Source organism: Lynx rufus, unplaced genomic scaffold (genome assembly GCF_022079265.1).
Source record: "Lynx rufus isolate CCGP_SWC_20201006 ecotype Redwood Valley unplaced genomic scaffold, mLynRuf1.p SCAF_7, whole genome shotgun sequence".
Taxonomy (NCBI): domain Eukaryota; kingdom Metazoa; phylum Chordata; class Mammalia; order Carnivora; family Felidae; genus Lynx; species Lynx rufus.
In genome coordinates this window covers 83,094,879-83,118,517 of record NW_025814889.1, presented here as the reverse complement: position 1 = coordinate 83,118,517, position 23,639 = coordinate 83,094,879, and the positions used below count along the sequence as shown (strand labels likewise).

Sequence of the window (23,639 nt, the reverse complement as noted above, 5' to 3'; positions counted from 1 at the left end):
TCTCCAAATCTCCTTTGCAGATGGATATGGTCACATGAGTTGTCAATGAGGTGAAAGTAGAAATATTGTAACACTTTCGGCAGACTGATTTAAGAGTGCAAAAGCTAGGAAAATGTCTTGTTTTTTTCTCTTTTCCTTCAATCCTCCATCCTGCTGACTGGAACAGGAATGTGATGGCTGGAACTCCAACAGCTATCCTAGTGCATAAAGGAAGGGTCCTAGGGATAGAGGAGTGGGAAACTTTGGGGTGCCTGGGTGGCTCAGTTGGTTAAGTGTTCGACTTTGGCTCAGGTCATGATCTCATTGTTCATGAGTTCAAGCCCCCCATGGGTTCTGTGCTGACAGCTCAGAGCCTGGAGCCTGCTTCTGATTTTTTTTTTTTTAATGTTTATTTATTTTTGACAGAGAGAAAGACAGAGCATGAGTGGGGGAGGGGCAGAGAGAGAGAGAGAGAGAGGGAGACACAGAATCCAAAACAGGCTCCAGGCTCTGAGCTGTCAGCACAGAGCCTGATGCGGGGCTGGAACTCACAGACTGTGAAATCATGACCTGAGCGGAAGTCGGATGCTCAACCGACTGAGCCACCCAGGCGCCCCTGGGATTAATTTTTCTTAACAAGGCCCGTCCTAATACTTCCAGTAAATATCGACCTCTCCTCCTTCTATGCTCCCATTACTTTTTGTACTTCCATTATAGCACTCAATAATCTTGACTTGTGTATTTTGCTTTCCCCAACAGGCAGTAGACTTCTTAAGAATCACAGTACTTGAGAGCTGGGATTTAACAACCCTCTTAAACGAGGTTTGAGATTTGAGCAGTGTCCAATGTCTATAGTTCCCCAACCCTGCCATGCACAGCATAGACCACCAAGTCCTTAATGCTACGAAGCCAGTATTTTCCAAAATGTCTTGACACTTAAACTTCCTTTGTATTCCAACTAGCAGTGCACTGATGTATTTGTCCCTTACTCCACTGTTAAGTGGCCTTCTAGAATAGGCAGTAAGTACTGTTTTCATTCTCTTGGTTACTATCCCTCATTACAGCCCAACCACGTTCAAGGGACAAAGCGGCAGTTCAAGAGATAATGGTTGAAAACAGATGGGTAACCTTCTCCCCCTAATGATGTGCCTGAAGACAAGGAGTGTCCTCATCTCATCTCCCCATTCCCACAAACTTCGACTCTCCACTGACAAAACCCCCGTCTCACCTATAGGCCTAATTATCTCAAAACAAGGGCAAATGCCCTCCCCAAACGACAAACGTTTCTCCTCAACCAAGACCTCAGATTTCCGCTGCCCCTGGATAAGAGTCTCCAACCCCTGGGGAAGCAGAGAAAAACGGCCAGGTGCACCCAGCTCTCGATTCTGAAGTTAGCCTTTTCCCGCAAATATCACGAGCACAGGCTTTTCATATCTTTTTTGCGACAGAATGTTTCCTCAGTGGACTGGCTTACTCCCTCAAGAGTAACCAATCTGTTTCACTTTTCAAGTCTCCCGACTTGGCCTCCCTTCGCTTCGGCCTTCCTCCTGCTGTCAACACAGCCGTTTCTCCCGGAGATCGCCCAACGCGCACGGCCAGGCGGTTAGGGCGGCCAACGGTTTTCTAACGCGAGGGGGGAGCGCGGGAGGAGAGGCGGGAACCCGCCGGACCGAAGGGAACAGACGCAGGGCGGGGCCAGAGCTAGGAAGGATCGCGAAGGAGCTGGGAGGCCCCGCCCTTTCCGTAGATATCTCTAGAAAACCGCGCAGGAGCCCGAAAACAAAGAGTGCGCACGCGCGGCGGCAGGGCCCGGGCATTTTGCTGCGTCACCAGCCGCCGCCCGGCCTCACCACCCCTCGCTCGCACGCACGCACGTTCATTTTCCGTCCTCGCGCCCCTTTTCCTACACTTTCCTCTTCTCCCCGATCGGAGGAGCCGCTCTCTCCGCGCGGTGCATTCTGGGGACCCAGGTCGAGCCCGCCGCCACCGTCGCCTGAGGGAAGCGAGAAGAGGCCGCGACCGGGAAGAAAACGCCGGAGTCGCCACCGGAGTAGAGTCGATTGCCCAGCAGCTGCCGCCGGAGAGGCCCGCCCACCCGTTCGCCCGTCCCCCCTGCCCCGTTCACGATGTGAGTGCGACACCCCGCCGAAGGAAGGTCGCCCCGGAGGGAGGCCGAGGCCGCGCAGGGGGCTGCCGGGAAGCCCCCCCCTCCCCAACCCCCCGCTTTCGACCCCCTCGGCTTTCTCCCTTCTGTGGCGGCAGTCGTTCTTTCTTGTGGTGGGAGGTCCAGTATCCTTGTTCCGGTTACCGTTGGCGGGTGGAGGACATTTTTCCTCCAAATGTCCGCTTTTCCCACCTCGGAACGGTTCCTCGCCTTCCCCGCGCCGGAAATCCCACTTTTCCTCCTTTGCCAGTCCCGGTTACTCTAACTCCGTAACTTAGCCTTAGGCCTTACTCTTCTGTGAGTTTTCTGCCGTGCGGGCTTTCTGAAGGCGCGGGGCCTCTTGGATAGCCACTTCGCTTTTGGGGCAGTCTGGTTCTGCCCCTCGGTGATGTTGGGACCAGGCCCTGGGCCAAGTGCACCTGTGGTGGGTGCTACCAGAAGGCTGGCGATGCTCCCCGTAGAGCACCACGCGGCCTTCCGCCGTGAGCGACAGTACTGCTAGGCAACTGCGGGGAGGTCACACCGTCCCCACAACTTACTTTCCTTTCCGGGGTCGTGATTTCTTGGGTATGGACGTTTCCAGGCCTCCTAACTCCCAATCCCTTGAAAGGGGGGAAGCTTGCCAAAACTCACCCTTGTCCATGGCGCGAGGAGTTAGCATTGAGCAGGTCGTTCCGCACGTGTCGAGTGGAAAGATACTTGTGGACGTTTTCAGTGTTCTACATTAAACTTGAGGCGAGGTTGCATTATCCTATTTTAATTAAGATTGAAATAGGTATGTAGTTGCCTTTTTGTTGCCTTTAAGAGCTTACATTTATTTACGTTGAGGTGACAAGGATTTTTTTTTTTTTAAGAATTTTAGTTTGATGATGGTAAAGAAAAACCTTAGTGATTTTTTTTTTTAAAACCTAATAAAATTTTTGGCACTCCCATTTTCAGGGCTTACATTCTTTTCAGGAAAAACTCTGTCTCTCCAGATGTGAGAACTATCGGTTTTATAGGATTTTATTTTATTTTATTTTATTTTTGGTACTAACTGCTCCCTGAAAGATACGTACAGAGAGTGATTGAAAGGTAACAAGTTTAATTCCTGTGAAAAGTAACGCACTTTCAAAGGGTTACTTAATGATACTGATGATGATTCTATTGGGTTAAAGGATACACTGCTGTTGGTTAATGATGGAGAGCAAGCCTCTGGAACACAGTATTACTATGTAAAGGGGACATCTAGAATTTTGGAAGGGTTGCCCCTCCCCATTGATATTCAATATAATATCTTAATCTATGTAAAGTAGCTTTCACTTTTCTCTGGAAAGGCTTTATTCCAAAAAATGTAGCAGGATTGTTAGTCTTAAGGTGCCTTTTATATTTTGAAACTCCCTGAGGAAATAAATGCTTAGGTAAGCTGCCAACTGTTAATAGACTAATGTAGCCAAACAAAATACCTTTTCACTAAGAAATATGTTTAAAATTATTTGAAATATACTTTTGGGAGGTCACATGAAATAGTTAAATAGAGACGTTAAGTAAATAAATTGAAACCTCAGATGGAAAGTGTAACAGTCAGTATTCCAAAAAACAGTCTAAGTTACAAGAATGCTTTCAACCTGAGTGTTTTGAAGAGACCACATAAATCTCCTTTTTAAAATAAATGCCATCTTGCAAATTTAGGAGATCTTGTTGAACTAATTGTATTCAACAAACTTACTGTTTTCAAGAGGAGTATTATGAATCTGTTATTTGAGTTAGAAAAACCCTTCAATGGGTCTTCCAGTCCTGGGAAGAACCTGGCTAATTGATAAGGATCCATTTGTTGATGTTTGATATAAACATTTAAAAATTTTTTTTTAAGTTTATGTATTTGTTGAAGTAATTTCTACCCCCCAGCTTGGGGCCTGAACTCAACACCCTGAGATCAAGACTCATTCATTCGCATGTTCTGAACATGATATAAACATTATTTTAGATGTGGAGAGAGACTTTTACGTCTGGATATTTTAAGAGTTTTAAGGTCTGTTTTTTTTTTTTTTTTCCTCATTTGAATACTCTTTAGTAGTGATTGTCTAGGTACATTTTTTCGATCAGGTTTTTAAGGTTTAGTCTAATAGTTTACATAAAAACTCAACCTGATTTTCGAGAAGGCTGAGATTTTAAGACCTCTCTCCTTCAAACTAGGGTGGGGGAGAAGGGAGGTGTGCTAGTTAATTGTTACTGCTTTTTTTTTTTTTTAAGCTATTGCAGTTCTAATTCTAATTTGAACTCAGTAACCATAGATAGAAAGTAAAATGCTTTTTAAAGGAAAGGTTTTTGTTTCTATTTAAGTTTTTTGTTCTTCTTTTTTAGTAATCTCTAACACCCAACGTGGGGCTCGAACTCAGGACTCGGATATCAAAGAGTCCCATGCTCCTCCAACAGAGCCAGCCAGGAGTCCCTGTTTTATTCAGTTTTGATCTATTTGAAGTCGTTCTTTCAGTGGTCTTATACTTGAATTAATAAATTGTCCAGAAACATATTGTGACTGTCTCTAACATTGGTTGAAATCTTGAATACTTTGCCATCATTCAACTTTATAGAATTGAGTCCTAAAAACAAAATCATTAGTCTTTCTTTAGCTTCCAACATAAATGGTAATAGTGAGCATATGCTGTATGGTTAATTTCTGTAGTTAAGGAAGAGTAACTGATGATGGTTTTTGTTCAGTGTTGATTTCTTAACCACTGTAACCTAGCAACTGGATTTTCTTTTTCTTTTTCTTTTTATTTTTTTTTTTCTGTGCTTAGTTAGACTTTAACTAGAAAGCAGTAGAAACTGGAAGGGATAAATCAGTGCAGACCAGTATGTACTGTTAATTAAGATTCCCATGTTTAATTGTATTTTCTGTTTTAAAATCTTGAAGCTATTATCATTTTGAGGTCTTAGGTGGTAGTGATTGTCACTTTTCAGGAAAAAATACTTTTGTGATATGAACTATTCAGAATTAGTCTCTAGCCCTTAAATTTTTACAATACTTTATCAGAGTTCTTAAATTGAAGATTGTTGCACCTAGTGTATTTTATTACAGAAATGCAATGTGTGTTGTAGTAAACTTTGTATTATTTACTCTGTAGATTGGCACTGATAGATTTTAAATTGAGGTGACTTCTCTGCTTCACCAGGACACCTTTGAACTTCTGGTTTTTCAGGAAAATGCCAATTACTTTAATTTTTTTTTTTTAACATTTATTTATTTTTGAGACAGAGAGAGCATGAACGGGGGAGGGTCAGAGAGAGAGGGAGACACAGAATCTGAAACAGGCTCCAGGCTCTGAGTGGTCAGCACAGAGCCCGACGCGGGGATCGAACTCAACGGACCGCAAGATCATGACCTGAGCCCAAGTCGGACGCTTAACCGACTGAGCCACCCAGGCGCCCCACCAATTACTTTAAAGATTACCTTGAGCAGTAGTATGAACTCCTTCATATTGTAGTCCAAAGTCAAAATATGCTATTAGGGATTTTCTGTGCAGTAGTTAATCTTCACATGTTGTCATACTTTATTGCTATAAAGTGTTTTCTTTGGGCCCTTTCTAACTCAGCATTTTAATCATCTTTGTGTACTGAAAGGATCTAAGTCACAGACAGGTGTTCTTAAAATTTTTAATATGTATTAAGTTCCAGGATCTAGTTTTTCAAATACTAATTCACACAGTGCTAATTAGTATGAGGAACTGTCCCAAATAGGATTGGAACTCAGGATTTCTGACAGAAGCCTTATTTTTTCCACTTTACAAAAAGGGAGAATAATTTTCCAGGTGAAACTTTTAATTTCCAAAGAAATAACTATATCTCTGTAGTTTTGTTAATATCATCTAAATTGTTTGTTAAACCTGTGTCACTTCTTGACATATGGTTGTGGAGCCCCAAGGCTCTGAAATTTGTGACGGAGGCAGTGAGACATTGACCTTGTTTGAATTTTATTTGTATGAAGAAAAATTGTGTTTGCTTTGAGGATGTTTAAAGTGATGTGTGCACAGAAGTAGGAATGTACGAAGGTTGGAGTTGGATGGAAGAAAGGCACTAAGTTTATCAGGGGAAATCCTGTCTTTAAGAACAGCTTTCTTTCATTTTTTTGTTTTAATTTTTTAAGTTATATATTTATTTTTATTTAAAAAAATTTTTTTAATGTTCATTTTTTGAGAGAGGGAGACAGAGCATGAGCCTGGGAGGGGCAGAGAGAGAGAGAGAGAGGGAGGGAGGGAGACACAGAATCTGAAGCAGGCTCCAGAGAGAGAGAGAGAGAGAGAGAGAGAGAGAAAGAGAAAGAGAGAATATGAATCTGAAGCAGGCTCCAGGCTCTGAGCTGTCCACACAGAGCCCACGTGGGGCTCGAACTCAACCATGAGATCATGATCTGAGCCGAAGTCACTTAACTGACTGAGCCACCCAGGTACCCCAAGTTTATTTTTTATTTTGAGAGAGAGAATGCCCAGCGGGCTCCACACTGTTAGCACAGAGCACAACATGGGGTTCAAACTCCAGAACTGTGACATCATGATCTGAGCCAATGTCAATAGTTGGACTGAACCCACTGAGCCACCCCTCACTTTTTTGTTTTAGAGTAGGAATTACCAAATAAAGGAACTAGTATAGAGGTTTCACAAGTGTTCTTGGTTTGCCCCTTTTTTTGTCTTAGTAGGGTGTGTGTGTGTGTTTATGGTGTTGCTGGCCAAAAGGAATAACAGTTCTGTTTATTAGGTAGCTAGGTCCAAACAACTTAAGTAATTTGCCTAACAGCCTAGTTAGTAGTCTTTCAAAAACTAATCCACGAAAGTTGAAATAAGTAGCTTCTTTTATAATCACCATTTAGTAATGGAATATGTATGTGTTTTGGGCATGTGTACCTTTTTTCCCCCCCAATGTCTATTTTTGAGACAGCATGAGTGAGCAGGGCAGGGGCAGAAGGAGAGAGGGACAGAGGATTCAAAGCAGGCTTCATGCATTGACAGCAGCGAGCCTGATGTGGGGCTCGAACTTCCAGACCTTGAGATTATGCCTTGAGCTGAAGTCAGATGCTCAACTGATTGAGCCACTCATGTGCCCCGGCACTGCATAACTTATACCTTGAAGTGAGATTGGATACTTCCATTTCAATTTCAATTTCTGTTTCCCACTGCTTTTTTTTTTGTAGCCCCCCCCCCCTTTATTAAATTATAGCAACCACCAGAAATACAACTGTGCAAAGATGAAGGTTAATGGAGAGGGATGTAGTGCAGTCTACCTTGAAACTGAACCACTTGGTGTCTTGAATGAGATTGAGTATCACTAAATTTTTCTCAAACTTAAAAGATCTTTCAGCAGCCCTCTTAAGTTTCTCATGGTGCCCTGATGCACCTTGGCACATAATTTGGAAGCCACAGGAGTAGCATGTGTATTCAGATCACCTTTCCAGAAAGTTTTACGTGGTGGTACAACTGATGTACAGATGATCTGAAAGTATGAGAAGCAGATCTTGGGGTTTCTTTGAGGAAAGGATATGTGTGTAAGAGACTGGTTTTAGACATTTGTAGACAGGGCTTTTGAGGGAGGAAAAACTGCTCCGTCTATGAACCTGGAACTACTTTTTTCCCTTTGTATAACAGAATTTCATGTTTCCATATCATTCCTCACTTACTACAAAGTGAAAAAGATTTACCACTGTCTTGATTCCCTTTTGCAAATGATAGACTAGTTTAAGCTAAGTTTAAAACTTAAGTTTTAGAAAATCAGTAATTCTGAATTTTATAACATCTTTTTATTGCTGACTTTTTTCTTGATTTTAATGTTTTCATCTGTAATCTTTCTTGATATTTAAAGATACTTAGAGATGTATTAAAAAAATGAGTGAATCTAGTCTTTAAGAAACTTCTTATTTAATAGAAATATGTTTACTCCTAAACCTAGAAGATATTTACTTGATTATTAAGCTCTAGTAAAAAGCTAGTTATTTGATTTCTGTTGTTTTATCTTAGAATTCAAAGTGATCTTTTTTATTTTTTTATTTTTTTTATTTTTTTATTTTAAAAAAAAATTTTTTTTTTCAACGTTTATTTATTTTTGGGACAGAGAGAGACAGAGCATGAACGGGGGAGGGGCAGAGAGAGAGAGGGAGACACAGAACCGGAAACAGGCTCCAGGCTCCGAGCCATCAGCCCAGAGCCCGACGCGGGGCTCGAACTCACGGGCCGCGAGATCGTGACCTGGCTGAAGTCGGACGCTTAACCGACTGCGCCACCCAGGCGCCCCCAAAGTGATCTTTTAATTCAGACAAATAATCATGCTCCATTAACAAATTTATAAGGGGAAAAAAAGAATAAACTTGTAAGGAAACTGTCATTAATTAGTTAAGTACAGTTGATCCTTGAATAACACTGGTTTGAACTCTGTGGGTCCACTTAGGTAGATTTTTTTTTACAATAAGTACAGTACTGTAAATGTATTTTTTTTTTAAGTTTATTTAGTTTGAGAGAGCACATGCAAGGGAGGGGCAGAGAGAGAATCCTAAGCAGGCTCTATGCTGACAGTGCAGGGCTCAATCCCATGAACTGTGAGATCATGACCTGAGCTGAAATCAAGAGTCAGACACTTAACCCATTGAGCCACCCAGAAACCCCATAAATATAGATTTTATATATATATATATATATACACATATATATACACAGACACACACATATATGTATATATATATACACACACACATATATATTAATGTTTATTTTTGAGAGAGACAGAGTGTGAGCAGGGCAGGGGCAGAGAGAGAGAGGGAGACACAGAATCTGAAGCAGGCTCCAGGCTCTGAGCTGTCAGCACAGAGCCCGACGTGGGGCTCGAACTCACAGTCAATGAGATCATGACCTGAGCTGAAGTTGGCCACTTAACCAACTGAGCCACCCAGGCGCCCCGTTTTTTTAAAAAAGTTTTTTTAATGTTTATTATTTTTTTTTAATGTTTATTTTGAGAGAGAGAGAGAGAGAGAGAGACAAGAGCATGAGTGGGGGAGGGGCAGAAAGAGAGGGAGACAGAGAATCTGAAGCAAGCTTCAGGCTCTGAGCTGTCAGCACAGAGCCTGACAGGGCTCAAACCCACGACTGTGAGATCATGACCTGAGTCGAAGTTGGACACTTAACTGAGCCACCCAGGTGCCCCTAATGTTTATTATTTTTGAGAGACAGAGCAAGCAGGGGAGGAGCAGATAGAGATCTTGTGATTTTTCTTAACATTGTTTTTTCTCTAGCTTCTTTGTAAGAATACAGTGTATAATATATATAACATGCAAAGTAAATGTTACTTGTGAGGGTCTGATCAACAGTAGCTAAGTTTTAGGGGTCATAAGTTCTTGGATTTTCAACTGTGTAGAGGGTCCCTACTCCTGTGTTGTTTTTTAAAGCTCAGCTGTACTGATAAACAGAAAATGTTATCTTTTTTTGTTTGTTTGCTTGGTTTTTGAGAACCTTGTCTTAATGATATATTGCCTGTTTACACATTAATAAAGGCCACTAGTAACGGATCCGATCCCTTTACCCCCATATTTCTTAGGAGATTTTTGGACTAAATTTCATCTAACTCGAATGTAAGCTTTGTCTATTTTGCTCATTGCTCTGTCTCCAGAACAATTCCTAGCCCCATGATTAATACATATTTATTTATTGAATAACATTCAAACTCTAAATGTATTTTAGCTGTTAGACTTGTCTACATGAGGCCATTTTTTTAAGTTTCAAGGAAGCAGCTCATCTCCTGCACAAGTGGAGGAGGGGCAGAGGAGAGAATCCCAGGCAGCCTCTTTCTCTCAGACCCAGCCTTCACCATCAAACTCTTCATGTAGCACCCCTACAGGAGGTGCTTGATGGTGAGAGTTGAGCATAAAAGGGGTCTTTTACTAGTAGTCCTGTATTCTGCTCTGTCACATTTGAACCAAATTCAACTGTATCTGCTATAGATTAGAAAGTAGATCAGTGGTCAGTAGTTGAAAGATAAAGCTGATGAGAGCTACTTATAAATCAACTATCTGATTTTATATTCTGTTAATTGAGGCTTTGCTGTATTTGCTGTATTATGGGAAACCTGGAAAAGAAGTACTACTAAATCAGTATATATTCTCCAAGTACATTTGACTTGTGAGTCCTTTATTTTGGGAATATTTATTTTGGGAATCGTTTATTGGTTATGTTTTGGATACACTATCTTTCTTAATTGTGGGTAATTGCCATTAGGTTCCCCTTTAACTGATTCTGTCCTACCTCCTCTCCAACAGTTTTTTAAAATAAGTTTATTTATTTTGAGGGGCAGGGAGAGAATCCGAAGCAGGCTCTGGGCTGACAGGCACCCACTGTTTGATTGATTTCTTAATGAGACCATTAATTAAAGATAAAACAGATTAAAAATATTTTTGCCTATTGGGGCTCCTGGGTGGCTCAGTTGGTTAAAGGGTACAACTTTGGCTCCAGTCATGATCTCATAGTTCATAAGTTTGAGCCCCACATTGGACTCTCTGCTTTTAGCACAGAGCCAACTTCAGATCCTCTGTCCCCTTCTCTTTGTGTCTTTCCCCTGTGCACACGCCCGTGCGCGTTTTCTCCCAAAAAATAATATATATTTGCCTATTTTATCTTAAAGTTTATTGTTAATTAGCATCTTTGTATCACATTTTTCAGTTCCTTAAATACTTTTACAGAAGTAGAACTTTTTAAAAAAAATTGTCGTTATTGCTATTTTCTCCAGTACGTTTGTCTATATGTTTTAACCAATTTTTTTTTTAATGTTTATTTTTTAGAGAGTGCAAGTAGGGTAGGGGCAGAGAGGAAGAGGATTCCAAGTGGGTTCAACACTGACAGCAGAGAGCCAGATGTGGGGCTGAAACTGGAACCTTGAGGAATGTCCCATATGTTGGGGAGGGGGTTGGTTTTGTTTTGTTTTAAGTAGGGGATTATTTACATAGCATATGCAGAAGTGAAAAAAGTTTTTACATCCATAGGTATTTACTATTAAGGTGAACTGACAGACTTGGACAGTGGTTACAAGTTTTGTCAATGTTAGTATAAGGCTAGAGATAAACCCAATATAATTAGTTTATGAGCTAGTGTTCAAGCTAAACCTGCTCCTCTTTTGGTTACTAGAAAAAAAGGGATGTGAGTTTCACAGAAGACGAGCAGGATTTCAAAATCAAGCTCTCTTCCAGTTGAGTGAATATATGTGTTTTTTACTGGTTTTAGGTTACGTGTAGGGTCCCCTCTTGTATTTTTGATAGTTGAAATCAGGATTACCTAGTAAATGCTAAGCTTTGCAGACCACAAATATCTCTGTCCTACATGCTTGTTTTTATAACTCTTTAAAAATATAAAAACCATTTTTGGCTTCTGTGCCAACCCCTGGTTTAAATGATCATTTAATTTTGTTATTTGGAAAATGATTGTATTAGCTTGCTAGAGCTGCCATAACAAAGTACCAGAAATGGGATGACTGGGCCTCTTCTCCTGCGTCTTCACAAGCTCTTTATTCTGTGTCCTAATCTTTTGTAAGGACACCAGTCATGTTAAATTTATGGCCCACCTTAAGATTTCATTTTAGTGGCGCCTGGGTGGCGCAGTCGGTTAAGCGTCCGACTTCAGCCAGGTCACGATCTCGCGGTCCGTGAGTTCGAGCCCCGCGTCAGGCTCTGGGCTGATGGCTCAGAGCCTGGAGCCTGTTTCCGATTCTGTGTCTCCCTCTCTCTCTGCCCCTCCCCCGTTCATGCTCTGTCTCTCTCTGTCCCAAAAATAAAAAAATAAAAAAAAAAAAACGTTGAAAGAAAAAAAAAAGAAAAAAAAGATTTCATTTTAAAGATTCTCTTTCCAAACATATTACTCACATTCTGAATTCTTAATGTGAATTTGAGGAAAAGAAAAAGATCTCTGGTTCCAGTGTCTTCAGTATGAACAAATTAAAGAGTAGTGTACTACTTGGTTTTTTATACAGCCATTGTAATAACCATGTCACCATTAGTGTGCTTGTCTAGAGTTTATTGAAATACTATTTGTAAAATGTTTTGGGAAAAGAATCCTCCCGTTAACTAAGTATAACCCAATTTCAAAGTTAGACTGGGTTACACTTAAAAAGAAACTAGTCCCTGCTAGAATCATTTAATAACTTTTTTTTCTATGAAATTTATTGTCATTGGTTTCCATACAACACCCAGTGCTCATCCCAAAAGGTGCCCTCCTCAGTACCCATCACCCACCCTCCCCTCCCTCCCACCCTCCATCAACCCTCAGTTCTCAGTTTTTTGAGTCTTTTAGGCTTTGGCTCTCTCCCTCTCTAACCTCTTTTTTTTTTTCTTCCACTCCCCCATGGACTTCTGTTAAGTTTCTCAGGATCCACATATGAGTGAAAACATATGGTATCTGTCTTTCTCTGTATGACTTATTTCACTTCCAGTTCCATCCATGTTGCTACAAAAGGCCATATTTCATTCTTTCTCATTGCCACATAGTATTCCATTGTGTATGTAAACCACAGTTTCTTTATCCATTCATCAGTTGATGGACATTTAGGCTCTTTCCATAATTTGGCTATTGTTGAGAGTGCTGCTATAAACATTGGGGTACAAGTGCCCCTATGCATCAGTACTCCTGTATCCCTTGGGTAAATTCCTAGCAGTGCTACTGCTGGGTCATAGGGAAGGTCTAACTTTTTTTTTTTTTTTTAAGTATAATGAAGAGGGGTGTCTGGGTGGCTCAGTTGGTTAAGTGTCTGACTTTGGCTCAGGTCATGATCTCATGTTTCGTGAGTTCGAGCCCCACATTGGACTCTGTGCTGACAGCTCATAGCCTGGAGCCTGCTTCAGATTCTGTGGGTCCTTCTGTCTGCCTCTCCCCCAATCATGTTTTGTCTCTCTGTCTCAAAAAATTAATAAACCTTTAAAAAAAAAAAAGCATAATGAATATAATCCCCATCTACCTGTCATCCAGATTAAGTGCTTAGTAGGCCTTTGCCACATTGCTTTATTTATCCTCTTTTCCTTTTCCTGGAGTCTTTTTTTTTCTTCTTTTCAAGTTTATTTTTGAGACAGCACCAGAGACAGTGTGAGCAGGGGAGGGGCAAAAAGAGGAGGAGACTGAGAATCCCAGGCAGCCTCCACACTGCCAGTATGGAGCCAGACACAGATCCCATGACAGCGTGAGATCATTACCTGAGATCATGACACTTAATCGACTGAGCCATTGAGGCGTCCCTCCTGAAGTCTTTTAAAGCAAACCCCATATACTTAAGTTTTCATCTTGAATGGACTCTCCCCCCCAGCCCCCCGTAAAAACAATGCCTTTCATGCCTAAAAAAACTAACAATGATTTTCATATTCTCTAATATCTAATACCCTGTCTGTATTTAGGTGGTCACAGTTTCAGTAATCTCTTTTTATGTTTAGGTCGGGCCGGGGGTGGGGGGGTTGCAGACCAGGTGCATAAATTGGATATGTTTTGTTTAATGTTTGTTTATTTTTGAGAGAGTGAGTGCAACTTGGGGAGGGGCAGAGAGAGAATCCCAAGTAAGCCCCTCGCTGTCCGCGCAGAGCCCGATTTGGGGCTCCATCTCATGAACTGTGAGATCATGCATGACCTGAGCTGAAATCAAGAGTCATGCTTAACTGACTGAACAACTACTCAGGTGTCCCTCTACGTGTTTGATAACTCTTCGGTTTCTTTTAATCTAGAGCAGTCCCTTCTCTTCTTTATAGCATTGATTTAACAGTATTCTGGATTTCTCCCTTCCTCATTGTATCATTAAAAAAAAAATTTTTTTTTCTCTTCTTATAGATTGGAATTAAGTTTTCTATGGAGTATATCATGTTGCATCAGATTAGGAGGTTGTAGGTCTGGTTGTCCCACTTTTAGTGATGCTGAATTCTTTATTAACTATTAATTGTAAATTCTTTATTAACTATTAATCTAATCTTTAAAAAAATTTTTTAATGTTTTTACTTTTTGAGACAGAGCATGTGTGGGGGAGGGCAGAGAGAAGGAGACACAGAATCTAAAGCAGGCTCCAGGCTCTGAGCTGTCAGCACAGAGCCTGACGTGAGGCTTGAACTCAACGTGAGATCATGACCTGAACTGAAGTCAGACGCTCAACCATCTGAGCCACCCAAGTGCCCCTAATCTAATCATTTTAATGGTTTCATCCGTTGATCATTGCCAAATCAGTTTAAAGGTTGCAAAATGGTGACACATGCCCCCCCCCCCCCCCCGCAACTGTATTCCATTCCAAAGCTGAAATTTTATAAAGAAGTTTACTTCTATGAACAGATCTATCTATCCAGTTACCATGAATAAAGTTTCATAAACAGAAAGAAGGAAAAATGCCTAATTCTTTTTCTGTTAACAGCCAATTTGTAGAGAGTTGGATCTGTAGCATCTTCTGGTAACCTAGAATTCTCATTGGCCAATGCAGGGAGACCCTTATTATTGCCTCTGGTTCTGACCTCATAGTTTTGTTTTGCTCTCCCCCACCCCCCAAGAGCCCGCAAGCGAGTTGGGGAGGGGCAGAGAGAGAAACCTAAACACGCTCCGTGCTGTCAGCGTGGAGCCCAATTCAGGGCTCAATCCCATGAACTATGAGGTCATGACCTGAGCCAAAATCAAGAGTTGGATGCTCCGCTAACTGAACCACCCAGGTGCCCCATAACTGACCTCATAGTTTTTAATAGCTTCGTTTGCCCAAGATGTCCCAACCTCATCCCATCTTATGCCTGAGGTCAGTCATTTCTGTATAGGAAATCTGTTTCCTTTAGTTGGAAATAGTAGTTTGGCACTGTGGTGTTCATTGCTCTGGATGATTTTCATTAGTGCTTTTTAAACATACTGTATGGTCACTTCAGTTTGAAAATCTGAACTTAGGGATCCTTGGCTGGCTCAGTTGGTAGAGTGTGCGTGCAACTCTTGATCTTGGGTTGTAAGTTTGAGTCTCATGTTGGATGTAGAGATTATTTAATAAAATCTGTGAACCTAGTCATTTAAAATTTTATTAAGTTAGCAAATATTTTCAGTTAAAGACAGCATGTTGGGGCACCTGGGTGGCTCAGTTGGTTGAGTGTCTGACTTCAGCTCATGTCATGATCTCATGGTTCATGAGTTCGAGCCCCACATCGGGCTCTCTGCTGTCCTTGCAGAGCCTGTTTCAGAACTCTGTCCCTCTCTCTCTCTGCCCCTTTCCTGCTCACGCTCAAATGTGGTTAGCCCTATTGAGCATTGATTCATTTTTTAATTCCTTCATATTGTGAAATCAGTTATAGTTGTGTTTTAACTTGGAATGCAGTTGTTAAGAGTAAAGATGTAGGTGTTTTTTAAGTTTATTTATTTATTTTGAGAAAGAGCATGATCCCCTGTGAAAGTGGGAGAGGGGCAAGAGAGGGAGAAAGAATCCCCAGGCAGCTCCACACTGTCAGTGCAGAGCCTGATGTGGGACTCCGACTTAGGTACCGTGAGATCATGACCTGAACTGAAGTCAGATGTTTAATCTACTGAGCCACTCACTTGCCCCTAAGGATGTAGTTTCTGTTTGAAATTATAATAAGCTGTTTCCAAATAATCCATCTTCTAATGGGAAAGAGAAATGTTACTTATATACCAAAATTTTGGAGGTTATGTAAATACTCAGTTAATGAATTCCAGCTTAACTTTGTCTAATTTTATCTCTTTGTAGGCAGCCTGCTTCTGCAAAATGGTACGATCGAAGGGACTACGTCTTCATTGAATTTTGTGTTGAAGACAGTAAAGATGTTAATGTAAATTTTGAAAAATCCAAACTTACATTCAGGTAAATTACCATTTTACATCATTGGGTAAGAAGCTTATTTCAGACAACCAAGTAACTTTGGCTTGCTTGTTTTGTTTTCACTGAAGTTATTACTAATCTTTATCTCTTTGAAGAGGTTCATTTTTTTTTTTTTTTTTTTACACAGTTGTCTTGGAGGAAGCGATAATTTTAAACATTTAAATGAAATTGATCTTTTTCACTGTATTGATCCAAATGTAAGTAGTCTTAAGGCTTTAATTCCAGTTTAAATCATGAAGAAATGGACATACATCAAGTACTCTTTTTAGCAGTAACCAGTAATTGTTTTTCTTAACAGTTCAGAGGCTATCTAGAGATTTATATTTTCGCAATATTTCCCCTTTGAACTACTTTTCTGCAGCCCCCTTTTGTTCTTGCTGTCACTGTTCTTTAGGCTTGTCTTAGTCTAGTCTTTTAGAATTTTTAAACTATTCTGTGAATGTACCATATTTAGTCAAAAAAATTTTTTTACTTGATTTTTTTTAAGGCTTTATTTTATTCATTGTGTGCAGGGAGGGAAAATTTTTTTGCAATTTGGATAGCTAATGAAATGTTTAGTAAGCTAGGGGATGTTTCTTTGCCTTTAGAGAAAATGTAGAGAAAAAAATTAGAGTTGAGGAATGACAAGCTACTTTTCTATTCTGTAGCGATACTGGAGAGATAAGTGATGTGATAGTGCTTTTGTTTTTGTTTTTAGGATTCCAAGCATAAAAGAACGGACAGATCAATTTTATGTTGTTTACGAAAAGGCGAATCTGGCCAGTCATGGCCAAGGTTAACAAAAGAAAGGGCAAAGGTATGTTTCTTTTCTTGGGGGAGTTTAACATTTTTAAGTAATAAAAGACACACTTGTTTTCCATGAGGAATATTATGTTTTTATTTCATAGTTAAGTGTTATTAAAGTCTTGTATTCTTACAGGTTTTTTTCCTTGGTGTTTTTTAGTTTTAACTTAAAACCAAGTATGGTCAGAAGAAGGTCAGTCCCTAGATGCAGAACTTTTGCTGAATTCAAGAGGCAGATTTTGCCTAGAATCTAAAAGTTACATATCACAGAGGAGCATACTTGGTGCTACAAAAAAAAGTCCATTGTGCCTGAGAATAGTTCCTACCAATGAGTTTTGTTTTTGTTTCTAACGGTTAGGATTGTTTAACAATTGTGAAAGAAGCTTCGTGAAACTATCTTTGCTAGTACTGCATTTGACTTTTGATTTTGCTAGTCTGTTCTTTTGTGTGTGTGTGTGTTAGTTCCATGCCTCACTAATACGAACCCACAGTTCAAGCAATGAAGTCTTAAGGTACATACCAATAAGTGTAAGTTAAGCTAATCATAGGGTGATGTTTGTATTGATCTGTAGCTTAACTGGCTTAGTGTGGACTTCAATAATTGGAAAGACTGGGAGGATGATTCAGATGAAGACATGTCTAATTTTGATCGTTTCTCTGAGGTAAGTTCTTGTAAATGGCATTTTCCACCTCCCTCTCTGTACATTTCTGTGTGAATTTAATTTGGTTTTAAAGCCCCTAGTGGTATTTTAAGACCTGCATTATTTTACTTTCAAGGTCATTCTGCAGCAAAACCAAGTAAGATCTTAAAAATGGTCATTTAATCCTGAAGTTTAATATCGTATAATTTTTTAAAAAATTAGTGGTAAGTTCTAAAGTTGATGTATAAAGACAAAAAATAAACTGTACAATCCATGCAATATAGCTAGTTTCTATTCTAAACTGATTTTTTTTAGGAGCGTGGATTGGTTTGCATTTTGGAGCCATGTAATATGAATATAAACCTTTAAACACAAAAATGGTAGTGAGATGTGCATGATAAGTGGTGTGTAAAGATGTTTTAGTTAGCACAATCAAGGAAAGAATTTAAATACATATTGCCAAAGGCTAAAGGGGCAAAATCATTGATTTCCCTTTGGATAGAATAAACCTTGTGAAGTCAGGTTTTAATTGACTAGATTTTGTTATGTTTCTTTGAAAACTAAGAGCTAAAATAGGAGTAAATATCTAGTGTCATGTTTGCAACTACTTAACATCTTACATGGTTCTGGCACCTTGATTTCAAATTAAAGAGGAAAAAGAAGATGGGGCAATTCTTTTCAGCTGTGCTATTCCCATTTCTTACCTGTAGTAATTGGTGCCGCCATTTCGCCCAGCTGTGCATGTCACAGCTAACACTATTCTTTTACTGCCTGTTTCCAGTATAACATTAGTGGCCGTCTTTTTTTTTTTTTTTTTTTTAACCTCCTGAATAGCTCTTGAATGTATTTATTAGTTCGTCCTATTTCTGTTGCCATTGTATCTTCAACACCTAATACTGTATTTGGCACATTTTGAGCATTTTTCTTGCTCAAAGAAACTTAACCAAAGTGTTCAACAGTGCTATCAGACGTAGGGAGACTCTTTAATAGTTACTCATATTATTTAAGACTAGATTGCCCAGAACTTTTACACTGAGCAATTTGGTGATTAGGGATCTTTTAAAGGCACCTTTTAACTGTAAAGTGCAGGTAAGCATAGATTTTAGAAGCTTTAAATTTTGTGTATAAAGTTGTATATGGTTATTGAATTTTTTAATTTTAGGAGATTTATAGAAAAGTTGTAGCTTGGGAAGATAAGTCCCTCCCCATCTGTTAATAGTTTAGTTTTGGGTTATATGTACTTTTTTAAATAATACACTGCTTACTTTATGATCAGAAACAACTAAATATGAAATTAGTACTTCATGTAAGTATGTTGTTATTAGTCTCAATGTTTTGTATGTCTACAAGAGTACTTACATATGCAAGTGTATTTTCTCCATAGTATGTATCTTTTATTTCAAGAATCATGTTTCTTTTCTGTTTTTAACTTTTATTGCTGTTTAGTCTTTGGTTCAGTGTTCAGGTCTTTTATACAACCTAATCATCCTGAAGGACTTTATTTTAAATCATTTATTGGTTCTTCACAATATTTAAAACTGTAGTGAGAATACCATAATACACATGCCACTTAGCTTAAGATACAAAGCTTTAGAACTACAAATGAATCCCATTCTTTTCCTTAGGCACCAGAGGTAAGCACTATTTAGGATTTCGGTGTTTAATTTCTATATCATACATAAATAACTTTATGGATAAGTTTTAATAATTTCACTTTTCTTCAGTGAGAACTTAGTCTTAACTTCCCTACAAGTTGTCAGGATTTTATAATTTACTTTTTCCGGAAAGGAAGGTACTTAACATTTGTTTTGCTTTTTTTATTGGTGGAAATCTATGACAGACTTAAGGTTTATTCTGGAGCTTGCAACCTAATAATTAGGGCTTAATTTAACATCATTTTTAAAACTAATTTTTACACTTCAAATAGATGATGAACAACATGGGTGGTGATGAGGATGTAGATTTACCAGAAGTAGATGGAGCAGATGATGTAAGTCTATAAATTCTTTTCTCTGTTTACTTAAATAGTAAGAAACAATGTATTTATAGGTTGTTTTATATAGATTTAGGATTGCTTTTTTGCCACTTCTTGTTGGGTTGGTTTTTTTTTCCCCCCTCTCTCAGAAATACAGGGAAAAGCAGATTTTAAAATGTGCTAATTTTTGAAGGATAGGTACCTACCAGGAAACTGGTGTCCCATGGGCCATTCTTAAGGGACCAGATTTCAAGAGAATAATTGCATCGTATACCTTATTCGATTAAGAATTAATTTAGGGATTATTTTGACAGAGTTAAACAGGTTTTGCAGCAGAATTGGTCAGAAACTAGAGTAAATAGATGGACATTGTGAATCTGTAAGAAAGATAAACTGGATCACTCTTCTCAACATTCCGCTCTGGCATCCTGCTAACATCTTCAAGAAAGTTGTTGAGTATAGTTTGAAAAATGTTTAGACAATTCAGCAGCTAGGTTTGGAGTTCTTTGTCTTCTATCAGTCCAGTGGTCTTCGCAGTGAGCTATTTCCCTGTTACACTGAATGCCAAGAGAGAAGTGAAATCCATTTTATGCTAAAATTCAGTCTACCCGACAGGAAGGGATTTAAAGGGTGAGCACCAATTCCCACCAAAAGGCACACATCTTACAGGAAGATAGATCCTCAGCTGTACATCTGTTCATCTTCAGTGAACCTATTCTTAAGTCTAGTGATTAAATTCATAAGCTTGATATAACCACATATCTTTGCTACTTTAGTAAAAGTACAGTGCTTCAGCTTTTTAAGGCAAACTGTTCAGTTAGCAGAGGAATGTTTGATCAACTTGGTAACTTTCAAAATTCTTCTTCTGCAGGATTCACAAGACAGTGATGATGAAAGTAAGTATCTTTGTAAAAAGTATGTTTTATAGTGATATTTCACATCAAAGACAAAACTCTGAAAATAGAGACATTAACTTCTTTATAATTCTTGAGAGAAAAATTATTTTTTCATGGCCTATAATAGCCAAAGCAGAAATTTGAATGCTTTGAGATTTACATTTAGAAAAGGCAAAAAATAATAAAAAGACAATTCCCTAGGAAAGTATTAACTCTGTTGACTGCTTTTTTTTTTTTTTTAATAAGACTTTGAAGTTGATTGTTCCCTTGTACTTCATACTAATCTTTTTAAAATCTTTCAGAAATGCCAGATCTGGAGTAAGGAATGTTGTCATCACCGGATTTTGAGAAAGAAAAATAACTTCTCTGCAAGATTTCATAATTGAGAGAATTCCTGAGTTGATAGCTCTAAAGGCAGATGCTGTATTTGCCTCCTTTAACCCATTTTTCAACCTGTTTGTTTTTTTAAGGCTTCACTAAGGGTTGATATGTACCATTGTATGGGGCAGTTTTAAGTCAGCTAAGGCAATAACCTTATGCATGAACTTTTCCCAGACTTCCATGATGCTGTTGAGGTCCTAGACAATTGATACAGCAGTTGTGATAAATAAAAACATTTCACCTCAGTCTCTTTACTTCATAACATAGATACTGACATGATAGGAAACTCTTGGCTTAGAAGAAAGAACTAAATTTTAGATTTTAGAACATGGACTCAAAAGTGGCTGATGAAACAAATTGGTTGATATCTTAAACTGGTAACTTGTTGTTCTTCTGGTATATCCTCCAGGATTATTCCACTAAAGTTTTATTTTTCAAAAAATTTACTTCACATTATTGTAAGTGATCACTTGTCAGTGTTCCAGATGTATCTTAGCTAAAACTAGTGAATGCCCTAACTTAGATGGTTTTGAAGCCTGTACATTTGGTATTGTTTGACCCTTAAACTTTTACATCTCTTAGCATGGAGGACGAAGAAAGGCTGTACATTGTTGCTTGAGAGTCTGTACATTTAGACCAAATTGTATTTGCACTGTCAGTATGGCAAATGAGTGAAAAAAATGTTAATACACTATTGGATTTTTTATTTCTTTTTTTGATTCAGCTTGTCCCAGGCTGAAAACCTCAATTTATGTTCATGACAGTGGGGATTTTTTTTTTTAATGTCTACCTACATTCTTTCTAATAAACTGTTGGAAGACTTTTTGGCTGTCCTTTTAAGTGTCTGGTTTACTGTAATTTCATGTATTACCATTTACTGGAATGGAGTTTTTATTTGAGGAAGAATTGGGAATATTCCTCTGTTTGGAAAAAAAGAGGCTTGCTGTAATGTCGCAGGAAACCTTTTAAAAGTGGATCTGTAATAGCAAATTGTAGATGCACTTTGCAGCAGTTGGAAAAGAAAGTGTTGTGATTTGATTGAAATAAAACTAAATGTGTTGTCCTCCTGTAAATCTTTGAGCTTCTGCATTTGGCAGTTTTTATTCCCTCTAACTTCTGTGTATTTGTCATAGCATAGAAATGCTTCCTATATCAGTACTTTATGTCTTACATTAAGGACCTGTGTTACAGACAGTTTTAAGTGCTGGGGATACAAAGACAATCCTTCAGGTACTTGCTGTGCTCAGGGAGTCACAGGCTAGACAAGAGCACAAACAACAAAATCTTGATAAATGGGAAGTGTGCCATAATAGGTTTGCATGGGACATTATGGTGATTTAGAAGGGAAAACATTTTTTCCTTCCCCTGTTGAGTATATGACTTCAGAGTGATATTCACAACCATTTTCTTGAAATGGTACAGCTAGAAAAATCATCTACTTTCCAGGAGGTCTGGGCATAACACTTGAAATTCAACTCTATTTTATTATATTATAGAAGTATAACATGGGTTCTGGTCCTGTTAAGGGAATGCAGTTTTTATTATCTTTAAGTAGGCTCTATGCCCAGTGTGGAGCCCAACATGGGGCTTGAACTTGCAACCCTGAAGTTGAGTCAGATGCTTAACGGACTAAGCCAGGTAGGTACCTCTAGTCCTTTTAAATTATTGTTTTAAACTTGGTCGCATTTGTCTGGAGTATGCCAAAGGTATTAGTGTGATTGATAAGTAGAGTGTAGTTTTTAGCTTCAGGGGGAAATTTTTTTGAAGTTAAACCTTTCTATTTTTAGTGTAGTTCTCTTGCAAAACATTTTGTGTATCAGTTCTAGAAGTTAAAGATTCATTAAGGGTTCTGGTGGTTTTATTGCCAGCCATTGAGCTATAGAAATAAAGTATAGCTTGATGGGTTTCTGTGTCCTGTCTCGTAAGATTTTCTAAATTTAATTAAATTTATTTTGTGTTCAAACACTTGAACCTATTCAAGTGTTTCATTAATCCCTTTTGCTCAGTCAGGTACCAAGCCTTACGGATGGCATCTGATCCCTCTAACTCCAGTATTTCTGGCTGAAAGGTGAATGAGTAGGTCAAAACGTGAGAAATATTATCTCATCTGAATTGTAGTTAGTATTGCTTTAAAGAAAATTATTGGGGAGAGGATCACTTGAGTGAGTTTTTAAGTTTGGCATCTGTTCCCATAGTTTTTGTCCATTTTGACATGTGATAAAGGTGCTTATATTCAACTTTCTAAAAAAAAAAAAAAAAAGAATAATCCATTGATTTTTGAGAGAGCACAAGCAGGGGAGGGGTAGAGAGAGAGAGGGAGACTGAGAATCCAGAATCTGAAGCAGGCTCCAGGCTCTCAGCTGTCAGCACAGAGCCTGATGTGGGGCTCCAATTTGTGAACCGTGAGATCATGACCTGAGCCAAAACCGGATGCTTAACTGAGCCACCTCAACTTTATACTGTGAAGTTGCCTCCAAGGAAGGGAAGGAAGGCAATTAGTTGTTATAATTGCATCAAGGTTTTATCTACCAATTTAGTTTGGGCTAGTTTTAGTTTCTTCTGTTTGATGGGGATTTTTTTTTCTTTTCATTAAAAAATTTTATTTATTTTTGAGAGTGTGTGAGTGGGGGAGGAACAGAGAGAGGGAGACAAAGAATCTGAAAGCAGGCTCCAGGCTCCAAGCTGTCAACAGAGTCTGATGCGGGGCTCGAACCCAAGAACCGTGAGATCATGACCTGAGCCATCCAGGTGACCCCCCCCCACCTTTTAAATATTTTTAGAGAGCACAAGTTGGGGAGAGGGGTAGAGGGAGAGAGAGAATCTTAAGCAGGCTCCACACTCAGCTTGAAGCGCAATGCGGGGCTTGATCATACAGATAATGGGAGAGGCAGAGAAAGGGAGACAATCTGAACCAGCTTCCAGGCTCTTGGCTTCGAGCAATCGCAGAGCCCGACAGGGGGCTTGCATCCGTGAACGGTGTATGAGATCATAATCTG

General features: G+C 39.1%; 1 protein-coding gene across 2 annotated transcripts; it reads left to right on the top strand.

Annotated features, from left to right (window-relative positions):
- Window positions 1–1,817: 1,817 nt before the first annotated feature.
- PTGES3 (prostaglandin E synthase 3) lies at window positions 1,818–21,716 on the top strand. 2 transcript variants are annotated; one of them, XM_047065666.1, is made up of 8 exons: window positions 1,824–2,107; window positions 15,836–15,949; window positions 16,095–16,164; window positions 16,665–16,763; window positions 17,323–17,412; window positions 19,319–19,381; window positions 20,238–20,262; window positions 20,565–21,466. In XM_047065666.1, coding segments are annotated over exons 1-8 (483 nt in total). In that variant the 5' UTR covers window positions 1,824–2,105; the 3' UTR covers window positions 20,585–21,466. The 2 variants fall into 2 exon arrangements, with proteins under 2 accessions (XP_046921623.1, XP_046921622.1); XM_047065667.1 differs by lacking the exon at window positions 19,319–19,381 and having other exon boundaries at window positions 1,818–2,107; window positions 20,565–21,716.
- The last annotated feature ends 1,923 nt before the right edge of the window (window positions 21,717–23,639 follow it).

Bases quoted from the DNA above. Each gene is read 5' to 3' on its own strand.
- PTGES3 (XM_047065666.1), top strand. The intron at 16,165-16,664 runs GTAAGTAGTCTT...TTTTGTTTTTAG, and splicing joins TTCACTGTATTGATCCAAAT to GATTCCAAGCATAAAAGAAC. The intron at 20,263-20,564 runs GTAAGTATCTTT...AAAATCTTTCAG, and splicing joins ACAAGACAGTGATGATGAAA to AAATGCCAGATCTGGAGTAA.